This window comes from Oncorhynchus tshawytscha, linkage group LG08 (assembly GCF_018296145.1).
Source record: "Oncorhynchus tshawytscha isolate Ot180627B linkage group LG08, Otsh_v2.0, whole genome shotgun sequence".
Classification (NCBI taxonomy): domain Eukaryota; kingdom Metazoa; phylum Chordata; class Actinopteri; order Salmoniformes; family Salmonidae; genus Oncorhynchus; species Oncorhynchus tshawytscha.
This window is the reverse complement of record NC_056436.1, coordinates 3,105,909-3,133,332: the sequence shown is the minus strand read 5'-3', so window position 1 is coordinate 3,133,332 and position 27,424 is coordinate 3,105,909. Positions and strand designations below refer to the sequence as shown.

Genomic DNA, 27,424 nt, shown 5'->3' with positions numbered 1-27,424 from the left:
TATACTTTATCTTGGAAGTTGAACACTCCTACTCAGGTATGTGGATGAACAATGTTGTTTGTGAGATTCAATGTAAATAAGGAATTTGCAATAATAAAGTAAATGTAGATACATTTTAGATTAGTATTTCAGACTAGATTCGTCTATTTCAGATTAGATTAGTCTATTTCAAACTAGATTAGTATTTCAGATTAGATTAGTCTATTTCAGATTAGATTAGTCTATTTCAAACTAGATTAGTCTATTTCAGATTAGATTAGTCTATTTCAGACTAGATTAGTCTATTTCAGATTAGATTAGTCTATTTCAGATTAGATTAGTCTATTTCAGATTAGATTAGTCTATTTTAGATTAGTCTATTTCAGATTAGATTAGTCTATTTCAGACTAGATTAGTCTATTTCAGACTAGAATATAATGCCAATGTTCTGGGTGAGGTTTTTAGTACGGTTACTGTGTCATTGGGTGAAGTGATATCCACTATCCACAACGAGGCAGTAAGAACATTACCTAAGAAGTTCCCTTTATATTCCACAAGGCCTTCAGTGTCCCTGCTCCACAAACTACACATGTTAACACACGGATTGAAGCAACAGTCCATTTTACCATTAGGAATTTGGCACTCCCTGTTACATGTGCGTTTTTCTCATAGGGGGCTCTCAATTTATCCCCATTTAACCCGCCGTTTTAATGTTGTAATACGGTAATTCAGTGAACACGTTGGCAAGCAAGTGAAAAAGTCACAAAGAACCCATTGAAACAGCCCCCCCTGTGCCACTAAATGTCGTAGAAACAGTCACCTCAATATTCGCCTTCCAACCGGCTCATGCCGAGGTGATCTTTGAACCGCTGGAGCGCTTTCTAATCTCTGCAACTACTGATAGCAATGCCCTGCTAGGATTCATTCAGTGAACATCCCAGAGCGAACGGAGTCGAATGTGCAACAGGACCTGTCTTTATCAGTGCAGTCCTTATTATGACATGTAACGGAAAGTTAAAGGAAATAGCTTTGGATCGATGAACACTTTGCCTCGCTGAAAAGCGTTCCTTCCGTTTTTCTGTAGGATTGTAAGCATATTTATTTCAATGAAAACTCCATGCAGTATTTCCACGTTTTCTCTTTAGAGCAAGCGACGCATCGAAACTTTCTCCAGCGCGACTCCAGGTTCAGTCCTCGCCAGATATAATGTATTACTTCAGATCTTTAGTGACGTGCGCGCTTCTTTTTATTTCATTGTCGTATTGTGTACAAGTGGACAGTAAGAAAGGACAAGGCTTTCTTGAGGACATATTGCGGTTTTACGGTGAAAATGGCTCTATTTCAACAGCACACCTTGAACACTTTCTGCTGCTAATATCAACCAGAAGACCAGCTTTTATTGTGGATGAGGAAAACCCACTTATCAATTCTGAGGTACAGTGCGCCATATATTTAAGGCCATTTAACAACTTTCCTCCCAAAACAGTGTCCCCCCCCCCCCACCATGAATATTGTATTGATCTTCTTATTCACTACTATTCTGCTAGCAGTCCTAACGATGACGTCACTTTCCGATGGTAATGAGGAAACCGTGAAAATAAAAACCTTGCGTTTCAAGGTTTTTAAATGTCAAGGTGGATAACTCATTCAAAGATATTACATTTTAATCCGTTTCTACGGTGCTTATAAGCAAATGCAAGAAGGTATCAATAGAAGAAAAAAATTGAAATAGGTTATCAATTTTTTTATTTTTAAGACCACTGTTGAAAAATACAATGTTCAGTAATTACTTACTCAGCACAATGTAATGCAATTAACGGTCTTATTTTTATGGAAACCTATTGAGATAGTAAGTCATAATAATGACAAAGTAAGTCATAATCATGAGATAGCACGTTTTTATTATGCAATAGTAACCCAGCTAGCTCATTTGATTCCTTGGAAGTTGTTGGAACGTACAATGTTTGGTTTCCCATTGGTTCTGGGAACGAAGCCATACATTTCTTGACCGGTAAAACTGAACTTTTTTCCCAATGTTCTGAGAACTGAAGCGAAAATGCCTTTCTGGAAACATTTATTTGTAGGTTGCAGGGATGTTCTGAGAACGTTTTACTCTGGTTCCTTGAAAGTGTTCCTGGGAGGAAAATTAAAATTATGAAAACTGAAATTATCTTTAAAACTTTCACCGAATGTTTCAATTAGACTTTTATTAACACTGCTAGCTTCTTTTGGGTAAACTTTTTTAAATAATTCCAAGCACAGATAGGACACTTGGAAATTCATTACCTTAGGCATTAATCATGCAAACACACATTTCTTTATTGTGACACGGCATCAATGAGATTTGAACCTATAATCCTCTATTCTCTGTCAATGGAATTAATCCACTGGGCAACCAAGATGGAGCTAACATTTTAATCTATTCGAACCACTGAAACTAAAACAAAAAACAATCATTAAAAAACTATTTAGTCATCTAAAATAATTAACAAACCCGTTTGAAAAAATAAGCTATCTTTGACTCTAAAATAAAAATAGAAACATAATTCATTATGTTCAATTAGTTTCACTCTAAATAGTTTCCTCATTGGTTCTGTTTTAACGTCATGTTCTCAGAACATTAAGAAAACGTTCCATTAAAAAAAAAAAAACACATGAAAACATTTAGTAACGTTCAAAGAAGGTTCTAAGAATGTTATTTTTTTTTAAACGCATACGGTACATTCCTTTTTCAGCTTAAAAAAAGACCCCTCTATCTTCTATCTTGTTAAGTCTGTTCAGGTGTGTTGGCTAATTGGCAACACCTGATCTGAGTGCTTGTTTTCTTTGAAATGTGGTCTGTTTGAATGGACTAAAATAAACAGCTTTTTATGAGTAAACAAAAACATGTTGGTACATGTTTATGTTGTCTTTATGGGAAGGAGTCATCCAATCCAGTGCAACCTTACAAATAACGACACTATTATCAATGTGGAAACAGACACCCAGCTCATTTTACAGCCTTGTTACTACAAATATAAAAGGTAAGATGAGAAGATGACTTCAAGGTAGGTTATAGGTAATTACGTGGTAATAAATGATACATGACCATGTATATTCATTGATGTTTCTTAGGTATTACTTTGAAACAGCCTTCCAGGACTGTATTACCAGTAATACGCTAGTCCTTACTTGTACTTACCTTTGGGACTAAAATGTGTTACCATATAATTACATTTTGTGAGTATTTTCCTTGGTATTTCATATATATATTACATTGAAATAGTGGTGTGACTTGGTTTTATCTGGTACTAGTGGTGTGACTTGGTTTTATCTGGTACTAGTGGTGTGACTAGGTATTATCTGGTACTAGTGGTGTGACTAGGTATTATCTGGTACTAGTGGTGTGACTAGGTATTATATGGTACTAGTGGTGTGACTAGGGAGTGGTGTGACTAGGTATTATCTGGTACTAGTGGTGTGACTAGGTAGTGGTGTGACTAGGTATTATATGGTACTAGTGGTGTGACTAGGTATTATATGGTAGTAGTGGTGTGACTAGGTATTATCTGGTACTAGTGGTATGACTAGGTATTATCTGGTACTAGTGGTGTGACTAGGTAGGTGTGGTGTGACTAGGTAGTGGTGTGACTAGGTATTATCTGGTACTAGTGGTGTGACTAGGTAGTGGTGTGAGTGGTGGTGTGACTAGGTATTATCTGGTACTAGTGGTGTGACTAGGTTTTATCTGGTACTAGTGGTGTGACTAGGTTTTATCTGTGGTACTAGGTAGTGGTGTGACTAGGTATTATCTGGTACTAGTGGTGTGACTAGGTTTTATCTGGTACTAGTGGTGTGACTAGGTATTATCTGGTACTAGTGGTGTGACTAGGTACTAGGTATTATCTGGTACTAGTGGTGTGACTAGGTATTATCTGGTACTAGTGGTGTGACTGGTACTAGGGACTAGGTATTATCTGGTACTAGTGGTGTGACTAGGTATTATCTGGTACTAGTGGTTTGACTAGGTAGTGGTGTGACTAGGTATTATCTGGTACTAGTGGTGTGACTAGGTATTATCTGGTACTAGTGGTAGTAGTGGTGTGACTAGGTATTATCTGGTACTAGTGGTGTGACTAGGTATTATCTGGTACTAGTGGTGTGACTAGGTAGTGGTGTGACTAGGTAGTGGTGTGACTAGGTATTATCTGGTACTAGTGGTGTGACTAGGTATTATCTGGTACTAGTGGTGTGACTAGGTTTTATCTGGTACTAGTGGTGTGACTAGGTATTATATGGTACTAGTGGTGTGACTAGGTTTTATCTGGTACTAGTGGTGTGACTAGGTAGTGGTGTGACTAGGTATTATCTAGTACTAGTGGTTTGACTAGGTATTATATGGTACTAGTGGTGTGACTAGGTAGTGGTGTGACTAGGTAGTGGTGTGACTAGGTATTATCTAGTACTAGTGGTGTGACTAGGTATTATCTGGTACTAGTGGTGTGACTAGGTATTATCTGGTACTAGTGGTGTGACTAGGTAGTGGTGTGACTAGGGACTGGTGTGACTAGGTATTATCTGGTACTAGTGGTGTGACTAGGTATTATCTGGTACTAGTGCTGTGACTAGGTATTATATGGTACTAGTGGTGTGACTAGGTATTATCTGTTACTAGTGGTGTGACTAGGTATTATCTGGTACTAGTGGTGTGACTAGGTATTATCTGGTACTAGTGGTGTGACTAGGTATTATCTGGTACTAGTGGTGTGACTAGGTAGTGGTGTGACTAGGGAGTGGTGTGACTAGGTATTATCTGGTTACTAGTGGTGTGACTAGGTATTATCTGGTACTAGTGGTGTGACTAGGTATTATCTGGTACTAGTGGTGTGACTAGGTATTATCTGGTACTAGTGGTGTGACTAGGTAGGTGTGTGTGACTAGGTATTATCTGGTACTAGTGGTGTGACTAGGTATTATCTGGTACTAGTGGTGTGACTAGGTATTATCTGGTACTAGTGGTGTGACTAGGTATTATCTGGTACTAGTGGTGTGACTAGGTATTATCTGGTACTAGTGGTGTGACTAGGTAGTGGTGTGACTAGGGAGTGGTGTGACTAGGTATTATCTGGTTACTAGTGGTGTGACTAGGTAGTGGTGTGACTAGGTATTATCTGGTACTAGTGGTGTGACTAGGTAGTGGTGTGACTAGGTATTATCTGGTACTAGTGGTGTGACTAGGTATGGTATCTGGTACTAGTGGTGTGACTAGGTATTATCTGGTTACTAGTGGTGTGACTAGGTATTATCTGACTAGTGGTGTGACTAGGTATTATATGGTAGTAGTGGTGTGACTAGGTATTATCTGGTACTAGTGGTGTGACTAGGTATTATCTGGTACTAGTGGTGTGACTAGGTATTATCTGGTACTAGTGGTGTGACTAGGTTTTATCTGGTACTAGTGGTGTGACTAGGTATTATCTGGTACTAGTGGTGTGACTAGGTATTATCTGGTACTAGTGGTGTGACTAGGTATTATCTGGTACTAGTGGTGTGACTAGGTTTTATCTGGTACTAGTGGTGTGACTAGGTATTATATGGTAGTAGTGGTGTGACTAGGTATTATCTGGTACTAGTGGTGTGACTAGGTATTATCTGGTACTAGTGGTGTGACTAGGTAGTGGTGTGACTAGGTAGTGGTGTGACTAGGTATTATCTGGTACTAGTGGTGTGACTAGGTAGTGGTGTGACTAGGTAGTGGTGTGACTAGGTATTATCTGGTAGTAGTGGTGTGACTGGGTATTATCTGGTACTAGTGGTGTGACTAGGCAGTGGTGTGACTAGGTATTATCTGACTAGTAGTGGTGTGACTAGGTATTATCTGGTACTAGTGGTGTGACTAGGTAGTGGTGTGACTAGCTAGTGGTGTGACTAGGTATTATATGGTACTAGTGGTGTGACTAGGTAGTATCTGGTACTAGTGGTGTGACTAGGTATTATCTGGTACTAGTGGTGTGACTAGGTATTATCTGGTACTAGTGGTGTGACTAGGTAGTGGTGTGACTAGGTATTATCTGGTACTAGTGGTGTGACTAGGTATTATCTGGTACTAGTGGTGTGACTAGGTATTATCTGGTACTAGTGGTGTGACTAGGTAGTATATATATAGGTATATATATAGGTATATATATATATATATATATATATATATATGAATATATTGGATCGTATTAATGTCTTATTCAATCATCATCACTGCTGCATCTGGAATGATCCCTTATTGTTCCATTATATCACAGTTATAAACATAACACATGGCTAAATGGCACCATGCTGTCTTATATCCTAATGTTGTCAGTAATGTGAACCCCTTCTCTCTGTCCCCTGCAGTGTCCCTCTGTGGGCCAGATCTTGTCCCACTATGGGCTGACTAACGCCAGTCAGCTGACAGTGGAGCATCTGGAGAGGATCTGTCCTGCTGTGTTGACTCAGGTGCTGCTGCCCTCCTGCCCATATAAAACCCCCACGGCCCTGCATCCTGTTACCTACCACGGTGAGTACCATATTAACCCACGGCCCTGCATCCTGTTACCTACCACGGTGAGTACCATATTAACCCACGGCCCTGCATCCTGTTACCTACCACGGTGAGTACCATATTAACCCTCGGTACTGAAACCTGTTACTTACCACGGTGAGTACCATATTAACCCTCGGTACTGAAACCTGTTACCTACCATGGTGAGTACCATATTAACCCTCGGTACTGAAACCTGTTACCTACCAGGGTGAGTACCATATTAACCCACGGTACTGAAACCTGTTACCTACCACGGTGAGTACCATATTAACCCTCGGTACTGAAACCTGTTACCCACCATGTTACCCACATGACCTACCATGTTACCCACATGACCTACCATGTTACCCACCATGTTACCCACATGACCTACCATGTTACCCACCATGTTACCTACATGACCTACCATGTTACCTACATGACCCACCATGTTACCCGCATGACCTACCATGTTACCCCATGACCTACCATGTTACCCACCATGTTACCCACATGACCTACCATGTTTACCCACCATGTTACCCACATGACCTACCATGTTACCCACATGACCTACCATGATACCCACACGACCTACCATGTTACCTACATGACCTACCATGTTACCCACATGACCTACCATGTACCTACATGACCCACCATGTTACCCACATGACCTACCATGTTACCCACCATGTTACCCACATGACCTACCATGTTACCCACCATGTTACCTACATGACCCACCATGTTACCCACATGACCTACCATGTTACCTACATGACCTACCATGTTAACTACCATGTTACCCACATGACCTACCATGTTACCCACATGACCTACCATGTAACCCACATGACCTACCATGTTACCTGCATGACCTACCATGTTACCCACCATGCTATCTACATGACCTACAATGTTACCCACCATGTTACCTACATGACCTACCATGTTACCTACCATGTTACCCACATGACCTACCATGTTACCCACATGACCTACCATGTTACCCACCATGCTACCTACATGACCTACCATGTTACCTACCATGTTACCTACATGACCTACCATGCTACCTACCATGTTACCTACATGACCTACCATGTTACCTACATGACCTACCATGTTACCCACAAGACCTACCATGTTACCTACATGACCTACCATGTTACCCACATGACCTACCATGTTACCCACCATGTTACCTACATGACCTACCATGTTACCTACATTACCTACCATGTTACCTACATGACCTACCATGTTAACTACCATGTTACCCACATGACCTACCATGTTACCTACCATGTTACCTACATGACCTACCATGTTACCTACATGACCTACCATGTTAACTACCATGCTACCTACCATTACCTACAATGTGCTGAATTTGAGCCAGATCTTCCCAGAACTGGATCTGGTACCTCTCAGTTTTGGACTGTTTCGTTCTGGAACACATTTACCAGGATCCGGTACCTCTCAGTTTTGGACTGTTTCGTTCTGGAACACATTTACCAGGATCCGGTACCTCTCAGTTTTGGACTGTTTCGTTCTGGAACACATTTACCAGGATCCCGGTACCTCTCCTGGCATGAAAAATAATTGTCACTATTTGCAATGTAAAAATTCTAATAAACACAATCAGAGTTAATTCAAATTCAATTCAAATTCTCCTGCCCCCTAAAAAACATAATGTGAAAATGGGTTTGATATTTGAAGAATTGATTCATGTTGGACTGGCCCGGGTTTGATATTTGAAGAATTGATCCATGTTGGACTGGCCCGGGTTTATGGTTTGCGAATATTGTGGCCTATGTAGACCAACGCATGGCCATTGCTGTGGTGAGAGAGAGAAGCAAATAGAAAATGTACCTGAATTAATGCTTGATGCCCCTGTGCTATACGAACCACGAGTTAAAGCTTGATACACCTGTTCTGGTCCATATGGACCTGAGACTCAGCTTTATAATCAACCTCATTGTTCTTGGGGACAGAGGGAGCATGAAGGAATGAGATGATTATCTGGGCTGTTGAGAACACACACACATACACACATACACACATGAACACACATGAACACACACACACACAGACACACGCTCACTGATAGCTAGCTGATGATAGCAGCAAGGTTTCAGATGCACATTCCTGCAGGGAGCAATTCCTGTGTGTGATCAAAGAAAACCCAAAGTACCCTAATACTGTCATAAGATATCCTTACTACCCCAAAGTACCCTATAACCTAATACTGTCATAAGATATCCTTAATACCCCAAAGTACCCTATAACCTAATACTGTCATAAGATATCCTTACTACCCCAAAGTACCCTATAACCTAATACTGTCATCAGATATCCTTACTACCCCAAAGTACCCTATAACCTAATACTGTCATAAGATATCCTTACTACCCCAAAGTACCCTATAACCTAATACTGTTATATATGAGCTTTGATCTGCTGCTGTCTGATCTTAGGTAGATGTTGGACATCTTGATGCTGTGATGGTATTGATGCTGTGATCAGTATTGATGCTGTGATGGGTATTGATGATGTGATGGGTATTGATGCTGTGATCAGTATTGATGCTGTGATCAGTATTGATGCTGTGATCAGTATTGATGCTGTGATGAGTATGGATGCTGTGATGAGTATGGATGCTGTGATAGGTATTGATGCTGGGGTCAATATTGATGCTGGGGTCAATATTGATGCTGTGGTCAGTATTGATGCTGTGGTCAATATTGATGCTGTGGTCAATATTGATGATGTGGTCAATATTGATGATGTGGTCAATATTGATGCTGTGGTCAGTATTGATGCTGTGATGAGTATTGATGCTGTGATAGGTATTGATGCTGTGGTCAGTATAGATGCTGTGATAGGTATTGATGCTGTGATCAGTATTGATGCTGTGATGAGTATTGATGCTGTGATGAGTATGGATGCTGTGATGAGTATTGATGCTGTGATCAGTATTGATGCTGTGATCAGTATTGATGCTGTGATGAGTATGGATGCTGTGATCAGTATTGATGCTGTGATGATTATGGATGCTGTGATCAGTATTGATGCTGTGATGAGTATTTATTTTGCTCCCCTCCCCTCTGTCACTATGGTTGGATAATGGTTGGTGTGTTGGGTCAGTAACACTGTGGTTATAGGATGGGTCAGTAACACTGTGGTTATAGGATGGGTCAGTAACACTGTGGTTATAGGATGGGTCAGTAACACTGTGGTTATAGGATGGGTCAGTAACACTGTGGTTATAGGATGGGTCAGTAACACTGTGGTTTTAGGATGGGTCAGTAACACTGTGGTTATAGGATGGGTCAGTAACACTGTGGTTATAGGATGGGTCAGTAACACTGTGGTTATAGGATGGGTCAGTAACACTGTGGTTATAGGATGGGTCAGTAACACTGTGGTTATAGGATGGGTCAGTAACACTGTGGTTATAGGATGGGTCAGTAACACTGTGGTTATAGGATGGGTCAGTAACACTGGTTATAGGATGGATCAGTAACACTGTGGTTATAGGATGGGTCGGTAACACTGTGGTTATAGGATGGGTCGGTAACACTGAGTGTCATAACCTACTGTAACATCCTTCATAGACCTAGTCTACGGAGCCTTCATGATATAACCTACTGTAACATCCTTCATAGTCCTAGTCTACGGAGCCTTCATGCTATAACCTACTGTAACATCCTTCATAGACCTAGTCTACGGAGCCTTCATGATATAACCTACTGTAACATCCTTCATAGACCTAGTCTACGGAGCCTTCGTGATATAACCTACTGTAACATCCTTCATAGACTTAGCCTACGGAGCCTTCTTGATATAACCTACTGTGACATCCTTCATAGACCTAGTCTACGGAGCCTTCATGATATAACCTACTGTGACATCCTTCATAGACCTAGTCTACGGAGCCTTCATGATATAACCTACTGTAACATCCTTCATAGACCTAGTCTACGGAGCCTTCATGATATAACCTACTGTAACATCCTTCATAGACCTAGTCTACGGAGCCTTCATGATATAACCTACTGTAACATCCTTCATAGACCTAGTCTACGGAGCCTTCATGATATAACCTACTGTAACATCCTTCATAGACATAGTCTACGGAGCCTTCATGATATAACCTACTGTAACATCCTTCATAGACCTAGTCTACGGAGCCTTCATGATATAACCTACTGTAACATCCTTCATAGACCTAGTCTACGGAGCCTTCATGATATAACCTACTGTAACATCCTTCATAGACCTAGTCTACGGAGCCTTCATGATATAACCTACTGTAACATCCTTCATAGACATAGTCTACGGAGCCTTCATGATATAACCTACTGTAACATCCTTCATAGACCTAGTCTACGGAGCCTTCGTGATATAACCTACTGTAACGTCCTTCATAGACCTAGTCTACGGAGCCTTTGTGATATAACCTACTGTAACATCCTTCATAGACCTAGTCTACGGAGCCTTCTTGATATAACCTACTGTGACATCCTTCATAGACCTAGACTACGGAGCCTTCGTGATATAACCTACTGTGACATCCTTCATAGACCTAGTCTACGGAGCCTTCGTGATATAACCTACTGTGACATCCTTCATAGACCTAGTCTACGGAGCCTTCGTGATATAACCTACTGTAACATCCTTCATAGACCTAGTCTACGGAGCCTTCGTGATATAACCTACTGTAACATCCTTCATAGACCTAGTCTACGGAGCCTTCATGATCTGTGGTTTTACGACATTGAGTGTATTTACATGCACACTAACAATTCAACATTTAACCTACTATGTTAATAGACCAATTATAGCATTAACCTTGTAATCACCTTATCTTAATCAGCGTACGGTCAACATCAAAGTAAGCACATCCTGATTAAAAACAACCTGGTTTTCTGAGCAATCTATGAAATTATTAGGACATGTGACCAGTTTTAAATCATTAGGACACTTGGCCAGTTTTAAATCATTAGGACACTTGGCCAGTTTTAAATCATTAGGACATGTGAACAGTTTTAAATCATTAGGACACGTAAACAGTTTTAAATGTTTAGGACACGTGAACAGTTTTAAATTTTTAGGACACGTGAACAGTTTTAAATTATTAGGACACGTGAACAGTTTTAAATTATTAGGACACGTAAACAGTTTTAAATTTTTAGGACACGTGAACAGTTTTAAATGATTAGGACATGTGGACAGTTTTACATGATTAGGACATGTGGACAGTTTTAAATGATTAGGACACGTGAACAGTTTTAAATGATTAGGACACGTGACCAATTTTAAACAGGGTTCCAGAGGTGGATCTGATCTGGGCCAGCAGCAGGTTTTAATCAGGGTTCCAGAGGTGGATCTGATCTGGGCCAGCAGCAGGTTTTAATCAGGGTTCCAGAGGTGGATCTGATCTGGGCCAGCAGGAGGTTTTAATCAGGGTTCCAGAGGTGGATCTGATCTGGGCCAGCAGCAGGTTTTAATCAGGGTTCCAGAGGTGGATTTTATCTGGGCCAGCAGGAGGTTTTAATCAGGGTTCCAGAGGTGGATCTGATCTGGGCCAGCAGCAGGTTTTAATCAGGGTTCCAGAGGTGGATCTGAAAACTGGGCCAGCAGGAAGTTTTAATCAGGGTTCCAGAAAATGGATCTGATCTGGGCCAGCAGCAGGTTTTAATTTGAGGGTTTTTTTAGATGGATTTGATCTGGGCCAGCAGCAGGTTTTAATCAGGGTTCCAGAGGTGGATCTGATCTGGGCCAGCAGAAGCAGCCTCTTATTCACCGCTGAAGTGAGTTTTGAAAAACTGAAAATATGCAGAAAGTTTTCACTTACAAATCAATTAGGCTTTACAAAAAATGACATGGTCATTGTGGTAGAATGTTTATTTTGATTGGTGATTTTTTTAATGCATTTATCCAAAGTGCCATCAGGCAGCCTGATTTCAGATGTGTCCAAGTAAACAGGATTATTAGGGAAATCATTCTTCATGAAAAAGTTTTACACAAATGAATGTTTTAATCTGACTATCCACAATAATCGTATTATTCTGTGCATGTAACCATGCTCAATATGTATCTCTTTCTCTTGTCCTGTCCAGTGTGGGGTTATGGCTTCCTGTCTGTCACCATTATTAACCTGGCCTCTCTCCTGGGCCTGGCACTCATCCCCTTCACCAAGAAGCCGTACTTTCCCAAGGTGCTCACCTACTTCATCGGCCTGGCCATCGGCACACTCTTCTCCAATGCTGTCCTGCAGTTAATACCAGAGGTAGGATCTCTCTAATGCTGTTAATACCCGAGGTAGGATCTCTGTAATGCTGTTAATACCAGAGGTAGGATCTCTCTAATGCTGTTAATACCAGAGGTAGGATCTCTCTAATGCAGTTAATACCAGAGGTAGGATCTCTGTAATGCTGTTAATACCAGAGGTAGGATCTCTGTAATGCTGTTAATACCAGAGGTAGGATCTCTGTAATGCTGTTAATACCAGAGGTAGGATCTCTGTAATGCTGTTAATACCAGAGGTAGGATCTCTGTAATGCTGTTAATACCAGAGGTAGGATCTCTGTAATGCTGTTAATACCAGAGGTAGGATCTCTGTAATGCTGTTAATACCAGAGGTAGGATCTCTGTAATGCTGTTAATACCAGAGGTAGGATCTCTGCTGTAATACCAGAGGTAGGATCTCTGCTGTTAATACCAGAGGTAGGATCTCAGCTGTTAATACCAGAGGTAGGATCTCTGTAATGCTGTTAATACCAGAGGTAGGATCTCTGTAATGCTGTTAATACCAGAGGTAGGATCTCTGTAATGCTGTTAATACCAGAGGTAGGATCTCTCTAAAGCAATGTTAATACCAGAGGTAGGATCTCTCTAATGCAGTTAATACCAGAGGTAGGATCTCTCTAATACCAGAGGTAGGATCTCTCTAATGCTGTTAATACCCGAGGTAGGATCTCTGTAATGCTGTTAATACCAGAGGTAGGATCTCTGTAATGCTGTTAATACCAGAGGTAGGATCTCTGTAATGCTGTTAATACCAGAGGTAGGATCTCTCTAAAGCTGTTAATACCAGAGGTAGGATCTCTGTAATGCTGTTAATACCAGAGGTAGGATCTCTCTAATGCTGTTAATACCAGAGGTAGGATCTCTGTAATGCTGTTAATACCAGAGGTAGGATCTCTCTAATGCTGTTTAATACCAGAGGTAGGATCTCTCTAATGCTGTTAATACCAGAGGTAGGATCTCTCTAATGCTGTTAATACCAGAGGTAGGATCTCTCTAATGCAGTTAATACCAGAGGTAGGATCTCTCTAAAGCAGTTAATACCAGAGGTAGGATCTCTCTAAAGCAGTTAATACCAGAGGTAGGATCTCTCTAATGCTGTTTAATACCGTGATATCATAAATGTGATCGGTGGAGATGTCACACAGGCAGCTAACAAAAATATATGTAAATGTCCTGCTCTACCCAAAATGACAACCGACTAGAGGGGAAAAGTAAGGAACCTGTCTGTCGACTCTGCATTAAAGACCAAAAATTGGTTCAAGAAAATTGCGATGAATAAAAAATACATACCAGTTTACTTTAAAGGACCGAACAATGTTTAGCGATGCCATATAGATGAGAAAATAGTTGGAGATTTTGGAGGTACCGATTTCACGGCACATGGTTTATGAACTGACACATAAAAAGACACTGGATTCAAAACATAATTTGTCCATTTAAATGATTGTTATATTATATATATATATATATATATGGGGGATACAACCTTCTCAGCTCTGCAGATTTTGCTGTGAAGAGGCAGAATCATTAGATCATTTGTTTTGGTATTGTCCATATGTTTTGGTATTGTCCATATGTTTTGGTATTGTCCATATGTTTTGGTATTGTCCATATGTTTTGGTATTGTCCATATGTTTTGGTATTGTCCATATGTTTTGGTATTGTCCATATGTTTTGGTATTGTCCATATGTTTTGGTATTGTCCATATGTTTTGGTATTGTCCATATGTTTTGGTATTGTCCATATGTTTTGGTATTGTCCATATGTTTTGGTATTGTCCATATGTTTTGGTATTGTCCATATGTTTTGGTATTGTCCATATGTTTTGGTATTGTCCATATGTTTTGGTATTGTCCATATGTTTTGGTATTGTCCATATGTATTGGTATTGTATGTAGCTCGTTGTTTGGTCACAGGTCCAGGAATGGCTGAAGAATTACAACATTTACCTACAACTAACTCTGGGTGATCACTCTGATCTGAAAAGTCAATCTTATCAATAATATAATAATTATTTTAGCAAAAATTGTTTTTTCATCTTTCCTTTACAATCTGTAGAAACTTTGAGAATAGAAAGGTTCAGAACTTGTGAAACATCACAACACAGTTAAACATATATATGGCAAATAGAAATCTAATGTGGATGGTGTTGTGTGTGTCTTTTATGTGTGTATGTATGGGAATGTGTATATATTTGTATGTACAGTGGGGCAAAAAAGTATTTAGTCAGCCACCAATTGCGCAAGTTCTCCCACTTAAAAACATTAGAGAGGCCTGTAATTGTCATCATAGGTACACTTCAACCATGACGGACAAAATGGGGGAAAAAATCCAGAAAATCACATTGTAGGATTTTTTATGAATTTATTTGCAAATTATGGTGGAAAATAAGTATTTGGTCGATAACAAAAGTTTATCTCAATACTTTGTTATATACCCTTTGCTGGCAAAGACAGAGGTCAAACGTTTTCTGTAAGTCTTCACAAGGTTTTCACACACTGTTGCTGGTATTTTGGCCCATTCCTCCATGCAGATCTCCTCGTGTTGTGTATGTCTTTCATGTGTGTATGTATGGGAATGTGTATATATTTGTATGTATGTATATATGTGTTTATGTATGTATGTATGTACAGTACCAGTCAAACGTTTGGACACACTTACTCATTCCAGGGATTTTCTTTATCTTTTATTATTTTCTACATTGTGGAATAATAGTGAAGACAATCAAAACTATGAAATAACACATGTGGAATCATGTAGTAGCCAAAAAAGTGTTAAACAAATCAAAACATTTGTTTATATTTGAGAAAATTTCAAAGTAGCCACCCTTTTGCCTTGATGACTGCTTTGTGCACTCTTGGCATTCTCTCAACCAGCTTCCTGAGGTAGTCACCTGGAATGCATTTCACTTAACAGGTGTTAACTGTGGAATTTCTTTCCTTCCTAATGCGTTTGAGTCAATCAGTTGTGTTGTGACTGGTAGGGGGGGTATACAGAACATATCCCTGTTTGGCAAAAGACCAAGTCCATATTATGGCAAGTACAGCTCAAATAAGCAAAGAGAAACAACAGTCCATCATTACTTCAAGACATGAAGGTCAGTCAATCCAGAACATTTCAAGAACTTTTAAAGTTGTTTTCAAGTGCAGTTGCAAAAACCATCAAGGTCTATGATGAAACTGGCTCTCATGAGGACCGCCACAGGAAAGGAAGACCCAGAGCTTTTTGGTTCCAACTGCCTTGTCTACAGTGTAGAAAATAGTAAAAAATAAAGAAAAACCCTTGAATGAGTAGTTGTCCAAACTTTTGACTGGTAGTGTATGTACGTATGTACAGTGCAATTGGAAAGTATTCAGACCCCTTCCATTCTTCCACATTTAGTTATGTTACAACCTTACTCTAAAATGGATTACATTTTTAAAAATCCTCATCAATCTACGCACAATACCCCTTAAAGACAAAGCAAAAACAGGGTTTTAGACATTTTTGCAAAAAAAAAAACACAGAAATACTTTATTTACATAAGTATTCAGACTATGAGACTTGGAAGATTCTTCAACTTGATTGGAGTCCACCTGTGGTAAATTCAATTGATTGGACATGATTTGGAAAGGCACACACCTGTCTATATAAGGTCCCACAAATTGACAGTGCATGTCAGAGCAAAAACCAAACCATGAGATTGAAGGAATTGTTCGTAGAGCTCAGAGACAGAATTGTGCCAAGCTACAGATCTGGGGAAGGGTACCAAAACATTTCTGCATCATTGAAGGTCCCCAAGAACACAGTGGCCTCCGTCATTCTTAAGTGGAAGAGGTTTGGAACCACGAAGACTCTTCCTAGCTCTGGCCGCCCAGCCAAACTGAGCAATCAGAGGAGAAGGGCCTTGGTCAGGGAGGTGACCAAGAACCCAATGGTCACTCTGACAGAGCTCTAGAGTTCCTCTGTGGAGATGGGAGAACCTTCCAGAAGGACAATCATCTCTGCAGCACTTCACCAATCAGTCCTTTATGGTAGAGTGGCCAGACGGAAGCCACTCCTCAGTATAAGGCACATTACACCCCGCTTGGAGTTTTCCAAAAGGCACCTAAAGGACTCTCAGACCATGAGAAACAAGATTCTCTGGTTTGATGAAACCAAGATGGAACTCTTTGGCCTGAATGCCAAGCGTGACGTCTTGAGGAAGCCAGGCACCATCCCTACGGTGAAGCATGGTGGTGGCAGCATCATGCTGTGGGGATGTTTTTTCAGCGGCAGGGACTGGGAGACTAGTCAGGATCGAGAGAAAGATGAACGGAGCAAAGTAGAGATCCTTGATGAAAACCTTCTAATATTAAGGGACCAAATTACCCCCAAAATAATCTCACAATTGAAAAGTACAGTAGGAGCCAAAATGTCCTTTCAGTCGGTGCTACCCTAGAAAAGAATACATTATAAATGTTTCATAATAGTTGGTCTTTGAGCTTTTTCATCAAAGTTGTTATTAAGTGTCACCGGCGTTGATTGAATATGGAGACTGAGTCTTAGTGATCAAATGGAGGGAGAAGAGATGGTTGTGTTAAATAATGGATCTCTGTTACTGTTTTAATCTTTCAACTCTATTCATGCTTAATTTACTGTGTTACTGCTACCTAGGGTTGTAAAATGACTGCTACCCAGGGTTGTAAAATGACTGCTACCTAGGGTTGTAAAATGACTGCTACCTAGGGTTGTAAAATGACTGCTACCCAGGGTTGTAAAATGACTGCTACCTAGGGTTGTAAAATGACTGCTACCTAGGGTTGTAAAATGACTGCTACCCAGGGTTGTAAAATGACTGCTACCTAGGGTTGTAAAATGACTGCTACCTAGGGTTGTAAAATGACTGCTACCCAGGGTTGTAAAATGACTGCTACCTAGGGTTGTAAAATGACTGCTACCCAGGGTTGTAAAATGACTGCTACCTAGGGTTGTAAAATGACTGCTACCTAGGGTTGTAAAATGACTGCTACCTAGGGTTGTAAAATGACTGTGTTACTGCTACCTAGGGTTGTAAAATGACTGTGTTACTGCTACCTAGGGTTGTAAATTGACTGTGTTACTGCTACCTAGGGTTGTAAAATGACTGTTACTGCTACCTAGGGTTGTAAATTGACTGTGTTACTGCTACCTAGGGTTGTAAAATGACTGTGTTACTGCTACCTAGGGTTGTAAAATGACTGTGTTACTGCTACCTAGGGTTGTAAATTGACTGTGTTACTGCTGCCTAGGGTTGTAAAATGACTGTGTTACTGCTGCCTAGGGTTGTAAAATGACTGTAACTTTCCCCACATTCCCTGGATTTCCTGCTTTTCCCCCCCCCTCATAATTCCAGGAATCTCCCACTCTTACCTCATGCATGTTTTCCCAACACCAACAGGCCCTGGGATTTGATCCCAGAGCGGATGACTACATTCTCAAAGCCGTTGGAATATTTGGTGGATTCTACTTGCTGTTCTTCACAGAGAAAGTACTGAAGTTGGCACTAAGAACAGAGCATGAGGTATTGTCTTCTTTAAACCATTTATATATATATATATATATACATATATACACTGTACCTGTAACTTCGCATTAATCAGAGACGTAGCAATGTTACAAGTTGCTTTCTCTAGGGTGTGTATTTCCTGTCTGTTTTTTTGAGAGCCTTATGATTGATTAATTGATTGATTTAATTAATTGATTGATTGTGACAAGGTTCTGTGCCTACTACACTGTGTCGATTTGGCCCGGGTTTATTTCCTGTCTGTACATCTCTGGTCATCTAGCCAGCGTCATTTCCTGTCTGTACATCTCTGGTCATCTAGCCAGCGTCATTTCCTGTCTGTACATCTCTGATCATCTAGCCAGCGTCATTTCCTGTCTGGTCATCTAGCCAGCGTCTGTGTGTTCCGTCTCTGTATGTTTACCATAGGGCCCTGGTCAGAGCTCGTACAGGGAGTACTGTAGGGTACCCTTTGAGACATACCCATGCTCTCAGTTTTTAACCACAAAACTATGTATAAAAAATTATGTCTTTGCAGCATGGCCACAGCTGTTCAGTGCCTGTACTGTGCCGATTTGACCAGACTTCGTTTATTGTCTCTCTGTACATCTATCATCTTTGTCCTGTCTCTAGTATGTTTAACATCTTTGTCCTGTCTCTGTATATTTAACATCTTTGTCCTGTCTCTGTATATTTATCATCTTTGTCCTGTCTCTGTATGTTTAACATCTTTGTCCTGTCTCTGTATGTTTAACATCTTTGTCCTGTCTCTGTATATTTAACATCTTTGTCCTGTCTCTGTATGTTTAACATCTTTGTCTTGTCTCTGTATATTTATCATCTTTGTCCTGTCTCTGTATGTTTAACATCTTTGTCCTGTCTCTGTATATTTAACATCTTTGTCCTGTCTCTGTATGTTTAACATCTTTGTCCTGTCTCTGTATATTTAACATCTTTGTCCTGTCTCTGTATATTTAACATCTTTGTCCTGTCTCTGTATATTTAACATCTTTGTCCTGTCTCTGTATGTTTAACATCTTTGTCCTGTCTCTGTATATTTAACATCTTTGTCCTGTCTCTGTATATTTAACATCTTTGTCCTGTCTCTGTATATTTAACATCTTTGTCCTGTCTCTAGTATGTTTAACATCTTTGTCCTGTCTCTGTATATTTAACATCTTTGTCCTGTCTCTGTATATTTAACATCTTTGTCCTGTCTCTGTATATTTACATCTTTGTCCTGTCTCTGTATATTTAACATCTTTGTCCTGTCTCTGTATATTTAACATCTTTGTCCTGTCTCTGTATATTTAACATCTTTGTCCTGTCTCTGTATATTTAACATCTTTGTCCTGTCTCTAGTATGTTTAACATCTTTGTCCTGTCTCTGTATATTTAACATCTTTGTCCTGTCTCTGTATGTTTAACATCTTTGTCCTGTCTCTATATATTTAACATCTTTGTCCTGTCTCTGTATGTTTAACATCTTTGTCCTGTCTCTATATATTTAACATCTTTGTCCTGTCTCTGTATATTTAACATCTTTGTCCTGTCTCTGTATGTTTAACATCTTTGTCTTGTCTCTGTATGTTTAACATCTTTGTCCTGTCTCTCTATGTAAAACTTCTTAGGGCTAGGTCCTTTTTTATCTCCACTTCCTGTCTGAATGATGTGCCCAAAGTAAACTGCCTGTTACTCAGGCCCTGAAGCCAGGATATGCATATAATTGGTACCATTGGAAAGAAAACACTTTGAAGTATGTGGAAATGTTAAAATAAAGTATGACACAATTGATATGGTGGGAGACAATCCAAAGAAAAACCAACCCAATTTTTATTTTTTGAGATCCCATGCTCTTACAATGGAAAGCTATGGGTCCTATGCAATTCCAGCTCCCAGATTGCAATTCCTATGGCTTCCACTAGATGTCAACAGTCTTTGTTCAAGGTTCCAGGCTTGTTTTTTCCAAAATGAGGAAGATTTTTGAGTTTGGTACAGGGAGTCACAGTTGGAAATGGACGAAGGAGACTCGCACTTGCTAATTTCACTTTTCTATTGAACATACTTCTTTCCGTATGAAATATTATAGTTCATTTAAATTTTAGGGTACCTGAGGATTGGTTAGAAACATAGTTTGACTTGTTTTAACAAAGTTTAGCGGTAGCTTTTTGGACTCCTTTGTCTGCATGTTGAACTCAAATCAATGGTGCCAACTAAACTGACTTTTTGGGATATAAACAAGGATTTTATCGAACAAAACGACCATGCATGTTGTAGCTGGGACCCTTTGGATTACAAATCAGAGGAAGATTTTCAAAAAGTAAGTGATTTTATTTAATTGCTATTTGTGATTTTATGAAGCATGTGTTGGTTGAAAAATATGTTGACGTGGGGTGCCGTCCTCAACCAATCACATGGCATGCTTTCGCTGTAAAGCCTTCTGAAAATCGGACAATGCAGTTAGATTAAAAAGAATTTAAGGTTTTAACCGATATAAGACACTTGTATGTACAGAGATCTTTAATATCTGTAATTTTTGCGATTATTTACTTGAATTGCGTGCCCTCCAATTTCACTGGAAATTGTCGACCGGTGTCCCGCTGACGGGACGCCTAGCCCTAAGTTATTTTAACATCGTTGTCCTGTCTCTCCAGCAGTAACCTTAAGCCTGCATCCCAAATTACACCCTATTCCAAATATAGTACACTTCTTTTGACCGCAGCCAATAGGAACAGGGTGCGCCATCTGGAATACACAAATGCTCTCTTTTTAACCATCTTCTTTGTCCTGCCTCTGCAGCATGGCCACAGTCACTTCTCCCCTCCAGGTCAACTGAGGCAGAACTCTCTCCAGAATGGAGATGTGTCTGAGAAGAAAGAGTCTATCACCATGACTACGTGTACCATCAGCAGCATCAGTACAGACAACACCAGCCCAGACCCTCCAGTGTCATCCACGGAACCACCACCTCAGGTACCAGCTCTGACGTTTCCTATAGGTACTGACATCAGGTCAGCTTCCCCTAATCCTAACCTACAAAGAATACAAAACTGACCCCAGATCAACGTCTAGGGGCAACTTCATCCTACACCGGCTACCAAGCAGTGTTCTGTTCACTAGACAGAAAAGAGGAGAAAACATTTTGAAAGGGAGGAAGTACTTCTGTGAATTTGAACAGTCATAGCTGTCTATGGCTATCTGTAGCCTGTCTGTGGCCTGTCTGTGGCCTGTCTGTGGCCTGTCTGTATCCTGTCTGTATCCTGTCTGTAACCTGTCTGTAACCTGTCTGTGGCTTTCTCACCAAAGACAGAGGGGTTAGACGGGGTTAAATGAGAGAGGTCAATACTCACAGTAGTAACACTGTAGTAACACTGTAGTAACACTGTAGTAACACTGTAGTAACACAGTAGTACAGTAATAACACTGTAGTAACACAGTAGTAACACAGTAGTACAGTAATAACACTGTAGTAACACAGTAGTAACACCGTAGTAACAGTAGTAGTAACAGTAGTAGTAACAGTAGTAGTAACAGTAGTAGTAACAGTAGTAGTAACAGTAGTAGTAACACCGTAGTACAGTAATAACACAGTAATAACACCGTAGTAACACCGTAGTAACACCATAGTAATAACACAGTAGTAACACAGTAGTAGTACAGTAATAACATAACAGAAATATGACAAACACATAGATGGCCTGCAACAGGGATCACCAGTCTATTGATATCAAACCACCCGCGGGACACACTGGGGCCTGAGGGATGCCAGTTGGGGCATCCTGACCTAGAACGACATTTACAGCAGCGCCGAGTATTAAGCCTAGTTATTGATTGAGCTGCTATCTGTGACGTTATTGATTGGGGAAATCATGTTAATTATTAATGTATAACCATTAGTTATCTGGCTCAAGTGGAGGAGAATGGCCTTGTTACACATCACAGATACTGAGCAAAATGGACGAGACTGACGCTGTCACACAGGGCTAAGGGAAATGGGACTCTGTTCATAGTCTCCTGTGGGACAGAGTCTGCATGCCAAATGGGAAACCTATTCTCTTTTTGGAGTATGGACTCTGGTCAAATGTCGTTCCCTCCAGGGAATAGGGTACCATTTGGCATGCTGCCTCTGTCACACAGGAGACTATGAACAGAGTCCCATTTCCCTTAGCCCTGTGTGACAGCGTCAGTGGGACTGATCACAGGCCTGCGTATCCTAGACTCTTGATAAAAGCAAGAATTGTCTCGCTTGTACACAAAGACGGCTTGTTCTGGCCTGGGCCAATAAGGAGTTGGTTTGTCACGGCAGCAGAGAAGCTACCGACCGACCATCGTGTTATTTACATACTGCATCAGATAGTTGTTTACATACTGCATCAGATTGGTGTTTACATACTGCATCAGATAGTTGTTTACATACTGCATCAGATAGTTGTTTACATACTGCATCAGATTGGTGTTTACATACTGCATCAGATTGTTGTTTACATACTGCATCAGATTGGTGTTTACATACTGCATCAGATTGGTGTTTACATACTGCATCAGATTGTTGTTTACATACTGCATCAGATTGTTGTTTACATACTGCATCAGATTGTTGTTTACATACTGCATCAGATTGTTGTTTACATACTGCATCAGATTGGTGTTTACATACTGCATCAGATTGTTGTTTACATACTGCATCAGATTGGTGTTTACATACTGCATCAGATTGTTGTTTACATACTGCATCAGATTGTTGTTTACATACTGCATCAGATTTTTCAGATTGAAGTGAAAAAAACAACATAATTCTGTTACATAGTAAACGTGTTATATAGTAAATATGTTGTATTAATTAGAATATGACATTATATAGTAAATATGTTGTATTAATTAGGATATGACATATTATATAGTAAATATGTTGTATTAATTAGGATATGACATATAGTATATATGTTGTATTAATTAGGATATGACATATTATATAGTAAATATGTTGTATTAATTAGGATATGACATATTATATAGTAAATATGTTGTATTAATTAGGATATGACATATTATATAGTAAATATGTTGTATTAATTAGGATATGACATATTATATAGTAAATATGTTGTATTAATTAGGATATGACATATTATATAGTAAATATGTTGTATTAATTAGGATATGACATATTATATAGTAAATATGTTGTATTAATTAGGATATGACATATTATATAGTAAAAAATATGTTATATTAACTAGACTATGACATTATATAGTAAATATATATATTTACTAGGCTATGACATATTGTAAATATATGTTGTATTAATTAGGATATGACATTATATAGTAAATATATGTTATATTAATTAGGATATGACATATTATATAGTAAATATGATATATTAATTAGGATATGACATATTATATAGTAAAAATATGTTATATTATCTAGACTATGATATTACTTTCATGTACAATCCAGTTTTACTCCCCTTTACTCTTCCTCCTTCCTCTGTGACTTCCTGTCCCAGCAGGAAGTCCATGTCAATAATGTGATGTGCCACTGGCTGCGGGGTCAGCGCATCGCTAACATAAAGACGGTGGCCTGGATGATCACACTGAGTGACGCTCTGCACAACTTCATCGACGGCCTGGCGATCGGAGCCTCTTTTACCGTGTCTGTCGTCGCTGGTTTCAGTACCTCCATCGCCATCGTCTGTGAGGAGTTCCCCCACGAGCTAGGTGAGAGATCAATCAATCATATGGGACGGCAGGGTAGCCTAGTGGTTTGAGCGTTGGGCTAGTAACCGGAAGGTTGCAAGTTCAAATCCCCGAGCTGACAAGGTACAAATCTGTCGTTCTGCCCCTGAACAGGCAGTTAACCCACTGTTCCTAGGCCGTCATTGAAAATAAGAATTTGTTGTTAACTGACTTGCCTAGTAAAATAAAGGTAAAATTAAAAAATGTAAAAAATATGTATCTAGAATTGCCTTCATTTTTTACAAGCAGTTGTCATTAAGTGATTGTACAGTAACAACAGTAAGCAACTTGGCTGAACTAAACCGACCTTCATCTGAAAAGACGATAGATTCATTTTTTAAATAACTTGGCTATTTTTTGTTTGTTAATAAACATAACTAAAAGTCGTGCTGGTTCCTCGATGTGTCTACTGTGTTCCTGAACCTGTCGCTGTCTCTCCGGCCCTTCCTGCAGGGGACTTTGTGATCCTGCTGAATGCTGGGATGAGTATCCCCCAGGCCGTCTTCTTCAACCTGCTGTCAGCCATGTCCTGCTACATCGGCCTGGCCTTCGGCATCCTGCTGGGGAGCAACTTCGCCCCCAACGCCATCTTCGCCATCGCTGGGGGAATGTTCCTCTACATAGCACTGGCAGATATGGTGAGTAGAATGTTCCTGGTAGACATGGCGAGTAGAATGTTCCTGGTAGACATGGTGAGTAGAATGTTCCTGGTAGACATGGTGAGTAGAATGTTCCTCTACATAGTACTGGTAGATATGGTGAGTAGAATGTTCCTGGTAGATATGGTGAGTAGAATGTTCCTGGTAGACATGGTGAGTAGAATGTTCCTGGTAGACATGGTGAGTAGAATGTTCCTCTACATAGTACTGGTAGATATGGTGAGTAGAATGTTCCTGGTAGATATGGTGAGTAGAATGTTCCTGGTAGATATGGTGAGTAGAATGTTCCTGGTAGATATGGTGAGTAGAATGTTCCTGGTAGATATGGTGAGTAGAATGTTCCTGGTAGATATGGTGAGTAGAATGTTCCTGGTAGATATGGTGAGTAGAATGTTCCTGGTAGACATGGTGAGTAGAATGTTCCTCTACATAGTACTGGTAGATATGGTGAGTAGAATGTTCCTGGTAGATATGGTGAGTAGAATGTTCCTGGTAGACATGGTGAGTAGAATGTTCCTGGTAGACATGGTGAGTAGAATGTTCCTGGTAGACATGGTGAGTAGAATGTTCCTGGTAGATATTGTGAGTAGAATGTTCCTGGTAGATATGGTGAGTAGAATGTTCCTGGTAGACATGGTGAGTGACATGGGAGAATCTCAATTGCATTTCCTTGAATCCTTGCATTTCTCACAGAGCGGGGGGTCTTGAGGTGAGGAGAGAGGATGCTAGGAATCAAGGAAATGCAATTGAGATTCTCCCATGATGCTTCCTCCACCTTCAATGCCACCTGATCTGCTTCAACTCCCAGATTACAAGGCTTATCCTTTAGATCCCCAACTGACTGACTAACTGAATTTACTTCAGTCTTTAACTTGTATGTGCTGTGCTCTGCCGTTCATCAACCTCAAGCAGGGCGTACATGTAGTAGAGAATCAGGACCTAACTTTTCAATAGCTCAGTAGTATATCTATTGAGTTTAGTATGAAGGTTCTCTGGTCTTGCAGGGAGAGCAGACGGGTCATTATTTTTTTTAAGGACCCAACCACTGAATGACCCAGTGGACAGTCAGTTTCTCATCATACCATACTGTACGTGTTATCACAGCTGCAGAGCTGCTTCTACCCCCCACCCCAGGAGGGAGGGAGGGAGGGAGAGACTGAGGGAGGGAGAGACTGAGGGAGGGAGAGACTGAGGGAGGGAGAGAGAGAGACTGAGGGAGGGAGGGAGCACAGCTTTATTGACTGTAAAACAGTGTGACCTGATGATAGCTGCTGTCACGTCCTGACCATAGAAAGCTTTTATTTTCTATGGTAGAGTAGGTCAGGGCGTGACTGGGGGCTTGTTCTAGTTTATATTTTCTATGTGGGGTTCTAGGTTCATTTTCTATGTTGGTGATTTGTATGATTCCCAATTAGAGGCAGCTGGTTATCGTTGTCTCTAATTGGGGATCATACTTAAGTTGCATTTTTTTCCCCACCTGTGGGTTATGGGATATAGTTTATGTTTAGTTCGCTCTGCATTGTCGTCACGGTTCGTTTATTCTTTATTGTTTTGCTTAAGTTTCACTTCTTTCATTAAAATATGTGGAACTCTACGTACGCTGCGCCTTGGTCCGACCATCATTACTACGAACATTGTGACAGCGACAATGGAGAGATAGAGAGAGGGAGGACGGTAGAACGAGGGAGAGAGCGGGAGTGAAAGAGACTGAAATTATTCTGATGTTTTGGGAAGAAACAGAATGCGATATTTAACTGTTGGTTTAAAACCGGTTGGTTCTGATTTCAGTTCCCAGAGATGAACGCCATCATGAATGAACAGGACGGGTCGACGGTGACCAATGTTATCTTCTTCCTGATCCAGAACGCCGGGCTGCTCACCGGGTTCGCTATCATCCTGCTCATCACCATGTTCGTTGGTGAGATCAACCTGGGTTAGAGCCGATGCTGTAGCTATAGTAACACTAGATGACTGACAGGGGGGTTGTTTTGAAGCCACTGCGCCACCATCTTTAAAAAATAATTGAAATACCGTAGACTTAATTTAATTCCTATGGAGGACTGCTCCTTCTGAGGAGTACCAATATGGTGGACAGTGGCTTCAGAGCCTGTCATTGACCAATATATAGCATCGGGCAATCTAGTGTTTATACACATCATTGGGTAGAGCTGGGTGAGAGGGAAGAGAAGAACAAGGGAGGGAGAGAAAAACGAGAATGAGAGGAACATATCATTTCAAAGAACAAAACGTGAATGAACAGAGCAGCTTTCATCACATCGGCCCACGTCTTGTCTTACACTAATTGTTTACTGGGAAACGGAATACTTGTCCTTTTTGTTTTGTTTTTTTCTTCTGACTATCATTATATTTAAATAGAGGGAACAATCACGTAACTAGTGTAAATGAAATAAAGAAACAATGTATTTAAAACAAACGTTTTCAATAAATTATTTTTTCAGTCTTTGCAATGTTCTTGCGAACTTGTCTTGCTTTTACTTGAACTGATTGACTGGATCTGTTGTCTCCACCAATGATTTATAGATACACTAGATGACTGATAGGGGGCGCTGTTGAATCACCGTGCCTCCATCTTGGAACTCCCCCATTTTTTATTTATTTTTTATTTCACCTTTATTTAACCAGGTAGGCCAGTTGAGAACAAGTTCTCATTTGCAACTGCGA

At 40.1% G+C, this 27,424-nt stretch overlaps 1 protein-coding gene across 2 annotated transcripts; it reads left to right on the top strand.

The window, feature by feature from the left end:
- Positions 1-780: 780 nt before the first annotated feature.
- Positions 781-27,210, top strand: slc39a8 (solute carrier family 39 member 8). Of its 2 annotated transcripts, none has more exons than XM_042325071.1 (8): positions 781-1,413; positions 6,346-6,508; positions 12,646-12,815; positions 18,235-18,357; positions 21,139-21,312; positions 23,855-24,065; positions 24,537-24,721; positions 26,531-27,210. In XM_042325071.1, exons 1-8 carry the CDS (start codon positions 1,186-1,188, stop codon positions 26,678-26,680), a joined length of 1,404 nt encoding a protein of 467 aa, XP_042181005.1. In that variant the 5' UTR covers positions 781-1,185; the 3' UTR covers positions 26,681-27,210. The 2 variants fall into 2 exon arrangements, with proteins under 2 accessions (XP_042181005.1, XP_042181006.1); XM_042325072.1 differs by having other exon boundaries at positions 786-1,413; positions 23,858-24,065.
- Positions 27,211-27,424: the final 214 nt, after the last annotated feature.

Coding starts and splice junctions, on each gene's coding strand:
- slc39a8 (XM_042325071.1), top strand. CDS start 1,186: ATGTATTACTTCAGATCTTTAGTGACGTGCGCGCTTCTTTTTATTTCA. Junction 12,816..18,234: donor TCCTGCAGTTAATACCAGAG/GTAGGATCTCTC, acceptor CAACACCAACAG/GCCCTGGGATTTGATCCCAG. Junction 21,313..23,854: donor CCACGGAACCACCACCTCAG/GTACCAGCTCTG, acceptor TTCCTGTCCCAG/CAGGAAGTCCATGTCAATAA.